The sequence below is a fragment of the Oxyura jamaicensis genome, chromosome Z (assembly GCF_011077185.1).
Source record: "Oxyura jamaicensis isolate SHBP4307 breed ruddy duck chromosome Z, BPBGC_Ojam_1.0, whole genome shotgun sequence".
In the NCBI taxonomy this organism is placed as follows: domain Eukaryota; kingdom Metazoa; phylum Chordata; class Aves; order Anseriformes; family Anatidae; genus Oxyura; species Oxyura jamaicensis.
This window is the reverse complement of record NC_048926.1, coordinates 29,316,226-29,326,256: the sequence shown is the minus strand read 5'-3', so window position 1 is coordinate 29,326,256 and position 10,031 is coordinate 29,316,226. Positions and strand designations below refer to the sequence as shown.

The window sequence follows — 10,031 nt, the reverse complement described above, 5'->3', positions numbered from 1 at the left end:
GGAAAAGAAAAGAAAAGAAAAGAAAAGAAAAGAAAAGAAAAGAAAAGAAAAGAAAAGAAAAGAAAAGAAAAGAAAAGAAAAGAAAAGAAAAGAAAACCTGAAATGTGTAAAGAATTTTTAAAGAAGATGCATCTATGTGGTCGTGTGCAATTAGTCATGGATTAATGTGGGTTATCCATGGGCTAGCAGGCAAAGCAAGAGTTACAGTTGACCTAACTGTACATCTGTGAAACTGCTGGTTTTCCTGCCTGTGTGAAATAGTAATAATCAAGGCCCAGTCTCACACTGTTATTATGTTCTATGTCCTTGAACCAGAAGTAGTATCCATTGTGTTTAATAAGAAAAGATGTGGAAGGTACAGATCTTGATTCTTTAGCTACTTTTCCATGGCAAGCATGTTGTCTGGGATCAAACTTCTTATCTTTTTGACCTTGTAAAATCAGGTACTAATTTATTCTCTCTGATATGTATGTATGTTTCTAGGTGCATTTTTACTTCTCTTTTTGAATCATCAGTGGACCATAGCTGAATAGGTGATTAAGCCAAACAAATTATTATTCTGCAACAATACAAGAATGTATTTGAGATGTCTGATTAGCACATCCTGGCTGTGGACTTTAGGGTTGGATTGATTTCCATCAAGTCAGTTTGGCAGAGATTGGGGCAGTTCTTCACCTTTCCATCAAGCGTAGGTCACAGCTGAACTTCTGAGATCATTTGGGTATACCGCATCCAACTGTTTCCTATATCACAGTTCTTTGAGGGCCTCAGGCTCATCTGCTGTTTGCATGAGGCACACATTCTGTTTTAATTGAAGAAAAAATGAAGTATCTAGGTTTGTTGTTGAGACACTGTGTAAGCAACATTTGTTGCAATGTTGAGATATAGCTAAGTCAAATTTAAAAAGAAAAAAAGAAACACCCATTTTCATGTAAATCCAAGGAGAGAGGCCATGTTGGAAACTTCTGATTAAGTGAAATCATTTTAATATACCATAAATATTTCCCCATATGTGGCAGTAAACTAGGGAAATGTTAACCTTTCACACTTACAAAGTAGAAGAATGATATCTCAATGCAGTGATGCTGAAAAGGATTACTCTGTATAACTGATTCAAAGAAAAAACGTATATCAGAATAGGACAGTATTATTTTGTTGTATACGAGATGAAACAGCACTGTAAAATCAAATTGTGCTCCGGTCTCCATATTTCTTAAAGTAAGAATTATTTCGGGGAAGTCTGACAAAGTATTGTTTAACAGGAGAAAACAAATAATTTTAATATATGTCAATTATTTGGGAGAATGTTAAAGGACTTGATAACATTCAGAAAATGCCTGGAACTGGAAGTTATCTTTCAAATTACTTATCACAACCATACAGCAGAAAAAGACAAAAGAAATTACAGTGTTTAGATACTGAAGCAAATATTACAGAGAGTTAGATAAGAAAATGCCAGAATGCCTGTCACTGACTTTTTAAATAAAGGCCAGGTACTTTTCTGTGAATGGATCAGATCTCAGATAGAAGTTATTTACCAGAGCACGGTCTTAAGTCTGTGTTGCAGTGGTGATCAACCCAGGCAATCCAAACAGCTTCTTTTGCAATTAAAACTTATGAATCTCTTAAATATTTGGTCACTAAATATCTATTGCAAGCATTTAAGTATTCAGACGAGGGAATCCATGCAGAAATGTAGTGTTACTACAGTATAGAAGTCTAAATGTATTTCAAAATACAGGCTGCTGTGTCATTCAGGACAGGGCTCAGAAGTGAATGATGCGTATAGCAGATCTTCACATGCTGTGTCAATTATTTTCTAGAAATCTATGTCATAATATTATAATTTTACTGAATGGTTGCCCAGTACATTTAACACCATTTATGTATGTGCAAACACGTGCAGAACACTCTGGAGAACACTAATGTCTAAAAGTCATAGTCAGCAGCGCTTTTACTTTTTACTGACATGCTTTACCTTTCACTGTAAATATATTTTTTCCCACTTTTGGCAATTAGCCTTATAAAAATATTAAATAAATATGGATATGGAGACTCTAATAAATATGTTTTAAAAAGAACTCCCAAGTTTAGGAAGTAATGAGTAGTAATGTTCTTTATGAGCAAGCTCATGATTTCAATTTGCATACAGCAGTAAAAATAAAAACTCAGTAACTGTGATTTCTGTATTGCAGATTAGGAAAATAATACAGAATTAATTCCACATAATAATTTTAAAAGGGAGGTTTAATCAGGATTACTAAGAGTGCTGAACAGCCTCAGAATGCCAAATGCATGACATATACTTCAATGACTAATTGTAGTGAAGGTACGAAACGTTCCTATAATCCTTTTCTTGTACCACAGATAATAAATGAGAAACTATGAAAGGTTACATTTCAAAATGCAACAACCCTCTTACCGTACGTTTTGTGCCCAATTTGTTATCATGTCTTCTGTGGAAAACTTTCACTGAAATCCAGTTTTCAGAGAAGAGTGGGACTTGATAGGTAAGGTTGATGGTAGGACTTGAGCTTGAAGATATTTTCCAACCCAGATGATGATTCTATGATTCTAGGAATAATAGAATTGTTGTTCAAAATCATAGAATCATACAATATGTTTGTTCAAAAGAGTGCTGCTTCATTCCTTTTATCTTTAGGCATCAAAGATTCCCAAGGCCTCAAACAGCTTGATTTTTAGAGTTAAAATTCATTAACTGTTGTGTAAAGACAGTCTTGCTAATAATACAGGCTTCTAGTTTCTACTTCTTTATGGAATGACCTTTTCTCAATATGCAACTATATGTAGCCTTGTGAATATGATGCACAGAATTTTAGGGCTGTAGAGGGATGAGAATTTCAGAGTATCAGAGTATCTTCTCTACTTCCAAGTTATGATTAGCAACGAAGTATTCCTTAGAAATGATTTTTTTTCTTCTTTCTTTTTAATTTGTAAGAAAGCATTTCCTACTTCTGGACACTTAAATACTTTTGCCCATTTAAATTTAATGCTGCTTTACAATCATAAGCAAATATTTGCATATATGTTTAATTTTCTCATGTGCTTGAAGATTCAAAGTTCTATAAGTTGTGAAAAAGCAGAAGGCCTGCTTTTAGAACTTTTTCACTGTGCTGCGTTTTACCCTATGAAACAGAAAGTCCCTTGAGATACTACATTTTATTTCATACTCAGTACAACCTAAATACTGTAATTAGAATAGAAGGATTTTAAATTTAATAAAAAATAATGACTTGTCCATATAAAATATCTGGGAGTATCATCAGTAAATTTATTTGTTATTTTAAAATAGCTGTATTTGAATTATTTTCCTTTTCAAAAGCCGTTTGTTCATATCAGTCTTATATCAGCTCTCATGTTTTGAATGCTTTCTCAACTCTTTACTTTTTCCTATGAAAACATGGTGCTATTATCCAGGCAATTGATAAAGATTACTCTGTATTTTTTGTTGTTGTTGTTCATCATGGAATATTTTCTAATAATATTTTCCTCAAAGTAAAAGTATTTTTAATATCCTGTTTTTTGTTGTTGTTGTTGTTGTTGTTTTTTAAAAAAAAAAAAACTTTTTTTTTTTGGGTGGGGGGGATATCTTACAGGTTGCTAACTAAGGCTTGCTAATTATGATCAGAATTCTGTCAGTGTTCCTACCTGTGCTTTTGTAAACATACATGAACTAAATAAAACATAATAAAATGTGTATGTTTTATTCTAGTGTCAGTAGAAAATGGCCCATTTCTTTTACTGGAAAATTTGGGGTTAGAACATAGGTAATGTTTGACATTACTCAATGTTAATGCATTACTGCTCTTGCAAACAAACAAGAATTGCAAACTACCATGTTATAAAGCAGGTGTTTTAGATGCAGCTTCTCAGTAGAATGTCCTGAAGTCAAAACTAAATAAATTAATTGATCTTGACTAATAGAATTATTAAAGCTTATGTTTCTAACTGTTATTAATGTCTAACTGAAATCAAATTAACCTGAAAATGCTGATGTCAAACAGAATGGAGGTTTTTTACTTTCCTCTAGGGTAAAGTATAACATGGTAGCAGGACAGATTAAGAAACAGTTTTCCACTCACATAAACTTAGGTTTCTTTGCAGATGCAGTACTTGGTTAGGTACAGAAATACTGCGCCACCTGATTATTGGTTACCCATAGAGATAAGATCCTCTTTTGCTGGGCTGTAAGGATGAGCCCCTTATTTTTAGTAAAGCATACAAGTGTATTGGAAAGGTAAAGAAATGTTTCAAAAATCATTTTAATATCACCGGGGCCAATGATTTGTAATCAAGCAAATAGCTATGAGGTGATTACACAGGGATTTTGGTGTTCTTTTTTGACTTCTTGCAACACCATATGCAAGGTAGAGCAGACTGATGTTTCCCTGTGTGGGTTTTGTTGTTAATGCATAAGCTTGGCTGGTACTAAGCGATGCATTTGTTCAGCTCAGCTCTTAACATCCAGAGCTGTGATGAGGCTGGCTAGCACAGGACACAGTGACCGTTTTGGTTCCTGTCTTCTATTGGGAAAACCAACATGGTCTGTTTTCCCCGGAGAGGCTGGATGGTGCTGAGCTCTGAGCTGAGCAGTCACTCTTGGTCTCATTGTTGCCCCTGAAAAATGGCAGTATAATGTTGTTTCCTAATTAAGACAAATGCAAGAAGGATAAATACACCCTTATGGTCTAAGGGTCTCAAATCCTCTAGCAGTGCCAGGCTTTCCTCAGCTCCAGAAGCATCTGGCCATAGCAGGCTGGTGCGTCCTGCAAGCCCAATTGCCTTTCTGCTCAGTTTTTGCTGTTGCAGTTTACTGTGTGTGCCTTCTTTTACAATCATTTCTTTCTCTTTTCTAGTTTGAGGGCTGCAAGAAGGCCTTTTCCAGACTAGAAAACCTCAAGATTCACTTAAGGAGCCATACAGGCGAAAAGCCGTATCTTTGTCAGCACCCTGGCTGCCAGAAAGCATTCAGCAACTCCAGCGACCGTGCCAAGCACCAGAGGACACACCTAGACACTGTAAGGAAGTAGAGGTCCCATTGCAGTACCCCGTTCATTAGACTGTGTGCTCCTTTCCACCAGGTTGGTGGCAACAGGTAGCCTGTAACATCACTGATAGGAAGGAGAAGGGTCTTCCAGGGCTGTTCAAGGACTAGTCGATTAAAAGACCACAGCTTCAAGGGCTCCACTGCAGGTAGAATAACTTCCTCCAACTCAGGTGTTATTTAGGGAACCTGAAGTCAACATGCAAAGACACAGAAACCATCTGGGATAATAACTGCTATTATATGACAAAAATCAGTAGAATGTCTGAAGCATGTACTAGAAAGTTATGCCAACAAATTGTTGCTTGTGAATTTGACTCAGGATTGAGATTTGTTTAATGAAAGCTTTGTTTCTCAACAAAATAAATTTCTGGTTTCTTTAGAGACAAGCAGTTTCCAAAGGGCAGGAGACCAGAAGGAGAACAAGAATACCACTATTTGAATTAAATGGCTGTCACAAAAGAACTTAAACAGTCCTTTTTGAATAGTTGATAGTATACCTGGTACGCTACATTTGTACAATTGTGTTTTCAAAAATACTTTGTTAGTCATAAATGGCTGAATTGTGAAATAGCTAATTTTAGCAGAGTTGGACGTGATGTTCATTTAATACTCTTTATTGTGAATCTTCAAGCCTTTAGAGAAGACAGGTGGGTTAGAACAGGCAGAAGGAGATAGTTACTCAAACTAGTATTTATTTGGTGAATTAGTTTGGTTCTTTGGTCTTGTCTTTTTAAGTTGTAAAAGTATTACTGGACTGGTATCTCTCTAAATTGATGTGTTATTAGAAAATACAAGCTGGAAGTGTTTGTTTTATACTTCAGATTAAAATGTGTATTTTTGTGTGTAATATTTTTGATACTTTAGTATTCAATGTTTGCACTGGTTTTTGCTTGCTCTCTTCGTAATGTAGTAAACTAACACTTTTTCTCTTTTTCTAAAGCAGATTCTTCTATAATTCTAAACAGTCTATCTGGGCCTTTACTGCAATTTCTTTACCTGATTCACTAAAGAATGTAATTTCTGATTAAGCCAAAGATTGCTCTGAGGGTGGAAGCATTGTGAGTATACCTAACAACATTCATTGTACTGATTAAAAAAAAAAAAAAAAAAAAAAAAAAAAAAAGGTAATAATGAAAGGTACCATAATAAAAGCTTTCCTTTGTTTTTTCATCCATATGAACCTTACTTTTCTCCTTTCCTTTCTAATAAATTACTAGGCCTTCTGCTTGTAATAATGTACAGCATTTCATTTTGTAGTAATGTGATTTGCAGCATCCCAAAGCTCTAAATGGATTCTCATGAGTTGAAATAATCTGAGATTTAACAGCAGCTTCTTTATCCTTTTTTCTTTTTGGTTTAGAAACCTTATGCATGTCAAATTGCAGGATGTACTAAACGATACACAGATCCGAGCTCCCTGAGAAAACATGTGAAAGCACATTCTTCCAAAGACCAGCAAGTTAGGAAAAAGGTAAAATTTCTACTGTGTTGGCATATTATATGGAGAAGTCGGTGTTATAATATTAGATATATCAATGTGTATTAAATGCCTCTACTGATTTCAGACTGAATAGAAAATGCATGAATGAAAAGTAAATTAAACTGTTTTTACATAAGTGATAATTTTATATTTGACTTCATGAGTCTGCCTGCTTTAATGCTCTTATTTGCTGATGTGATGATTAATCCTTAAACATACATAATAAGCAAAATCAAAGTGATCTTTGAAAACAATATTTTTTTGATTTTATACTTTTACCACTTGATAAATATGTAAGATTATAAAATGCAAGTTTAAATGACCTGTCTTGGATGGAAAGATGGATTTTGAGGCTCAATAGACAGTGTATGAGGTTAAGCTGTAAATTATATTTTCATATGCCAGACACTTCCAAAAGCATTTCACGACACTGGGTCCCTCTGGATGTCAAGTCCATGAGTCAAGAGTTATTTGTATGTATAAGCACATCTTTGAAGAGCTGAGCTGTGACCTAAGGGAATGGTGTTTTCTCTGAGTGTTTTTCTTCATATCTCACATTAATCACTGGCACTATGTCATTAGTTTAGATCATTGAGGATATTAACATGAGCTTTCATGATAAAGGAAAGCAATCCTGATACAAGAACATTTGTGGACTGTTACAGGAATAGATAAACCTGCAAGATATTTAAAACTTAATGAACAGCCATTCATAGAAAGTATCAAAAAGTATTATTTGTACAACATAGGAACCTCTAAGGGACAGTCTTTAACATATAGATTTAAGGAGTAAATTTTGATTCAATGGTTGGTTGTAACCAAGAAAAGGGACATGGCAGAAGACACCTGTATTTCGGCCTGTGAGGAACTGGTCTATAGTATTCATGAGGAGATGCCTCTGAATTTATTAATGCCCACTTGTATGAGTGAGAAATAACTGTGCATCTGTGTTCACCATGACAAGCAGCGCTTTGGCTCCCTTGCTCCTGTGTGTTCACAGGCAGGACTGCCAAAGAAGTTCTGTGAGCCCTATCCTGCCTATCCTAGGAGCTGCCCAGGCACTAGCTTTTATGACATCTACAGACACAAAGTAAATGGCAATCAAGACTGCATTGTAAGAAATTTGTGTGTGATGCATCAACTAAAACTGGCATAGTGGGCCTGAATATAGGTATTGAACTGCACTGTACTATCACTGTCATTTACAGTAAAATAATATGTTATCTCCTGTGCTTGATTGTGTCAGATTGCAATACTTTGTGGGATTTTCCTTCTGACATTTCATTCACTATGAGTTGTTCAATTTGTACGCCTTTTTTGTACCAAATATTTTAAAGCTAGCCCTTTTTATTCCTTGCTTCATTCTCTGGTCACATTTTAGCCTTATAACCGCTTGTTTTTGAAGCCCAGTTTGGTAAGGATTTACCTATACCCATTGATCACCTGAGATACAGTAATATATTGAAAGGTAAAGAAGTGAAATCTCCAGAAAAAATCAAAAGAAAAAATGTGTCATCAATCAAACCAGATAGTTAAAGCATGGATAAAGTTTGCGTCATAAAATGTTTACAAGGTACTACATAGTTACTGGACCTTTGAGAACTTATAATTGCTAATTCACATCATGCTTTGGCATTTAAAATATTTCCTGGCAGTAATAATAATAAAAAGTAAGAAACAATAAACCTTTTAAGGAAGAATTAAGATTATTTATGACTTTAATTAAAAGTGAAAATTGGCTTAATGTCAAAAAAGTCTTTACAAAAATGTGAATTCATCAAAAATAACCATAAAAATTCCAAGGTGATAAAGGCACAGTGGAGTAATAGTTCCAGCCCTAGGGATCTATTCTGTTGAAAAGAATGAAACCCTTTGCTGTCACACCCCGTTAGTCATGGATTCATTTAGTATATCATGCCTCACTGCTTTTAATCCTCCTTTTAACATCCCCCTACACACTAAGTGACATTATTTTGGTGTCTTAAGTTGCTGGCTCTCCAAGGCTGTATGTGCAAATGTGTCTTTGATGTTGCATAGTCTTAGAATAGGAGGATGAAATATATTCATGACAGAGGAGGTCACTTCTTGCTGTACTAAATGCTAGTTACATGAAGTTTTCAACCCAGATTTTCTAGATCTGTGTTCAAAGCTTTGAGCCTTTCCTTGTCCCTGTATGATAGGGCCAGATGATGCAGTGACATAGATAAATTTAGGTCTCTGAATTATTTTAAACATTTTTTGTTGATAAATGTTTATGACTTACCACATAAGGCAAAAAAACCTTTTCTGCAAACCTTGTAAGGCTGCTGCTATTCCCTTTCTCCTCCCAGCCCTGGCCTCCAGCCATCCACTAAATACATTGACCTGGGAATCTCTCCAGGTAATGGGATGAGATCCTGTATTTCAAGAATATCACAGCAGAAGTATATTTCTTGTATGCAGTTTACTAGATAGCACAATAAACTCTTATTTACTAAAGCAAATCAGAAAGGAGCCATCATCTCCCTTTTTTAACCATCTTTGCATCATTTGTAAAATTCTGCATAAGCATGAGGACAAGCACATATACAAACACCATGCAAACATCTGGGAATAGATGTCTTAAAATGTCTGGAAAATATTTTAAGTATAAACCATGTGCACAATAACGCTCAGTCCCAACTTCTAAAGTAGTTTGGTGGAATAAAAAGCAATACTTCCTTTCATATTTTTAAAAGCTAAAAATTGCTGACTATGACAGGAATTCATCTTCACTTGGGGAAAACTAATGGAGCTCCTTCTATGCAGGGCAGTCAGTGACAGAAAACTAGATAGTTTTTTGGTAACAACTAGACTTGTTACCAAAACATATAATCCCAATTGGAAATCAAAGAGATCTGGGTATTTTTGTGATTATTGAGAGTACTCATCATTCTTTAGGCAGTGTTAAAAAATAAACACAAGGTTTGCGTGGAATGTCAGTGAATCAGGAGCACATTTTAGGACAGAAGTAAGCATCAAATTAGAGAGATTAGGGAAAAGCTTGATTATTTTGCACTGCTCATTTGCAGTTTCTCACTCTTTCCCCTGAAAGGTCTGCCACTACTGGATGCTGTACGTAACTTAAAGCAGTCTGGGTGGATCTTGGGCCTGATCTGGAAGAAGTAAATGCTCCTAAATTGCTACTTAAAAATAACCTTCAGGTTGCCTTGCCTTAATTTATGTATCCTTATGCTTCTTTTTTTTTTTTTTTTTTCTCACTTCATTTTTTCTAACACTTTTCTATTTTCATTTCATTCCTTATTCTGTCTCCCAACTTTGTGGCTTTGATTCTTTAGGATATGTAACCAAGCTGAACATCCATAGGCAGCTGAGGTGCATATGCCATGGTAAGAGCCATCTCAGTACTTTCTTCTGCCCCAGATACTTCTATATTCTGGGTCACTCTGTCATCCTCTTTCTTTCCTTCTTTTTTTTTTTTTTTTTTTTTTTTTTTTTTTTTTT

The 10,031-nt window shown here is 35.0% G+C and overlaps 1 protein-coding gene across 4 annotated transcripts in view; it reads left to right on the top strand.

Annotated features, from left to right (window-relative positions):
• The window catches only part of GLIS3 (GLIS family zinc finger 3), a 184,729-nt gene that overhangs the window by 132,703 nt on the left and 41,995 nt on the right, over positions 1-10,031 (top strand). For all 4 annotated transcript variants that reach the window (XM_035310559.1, XM_035310557.1, XM_035310560.1 and 1 more), the window contains 2 exons: positions 4,878-5,039; positions 6,429-6,539. In XM_035310559.1, the coding sequence (XP_035166450.1) occupies positions 4,878-5,039; positions 6,429-6,539 (273 nt within the window). The remainder of the gene's footprint in view (positions 1-4,877; positions 5,040-6,428; positions 6,540-10,031) is intronic.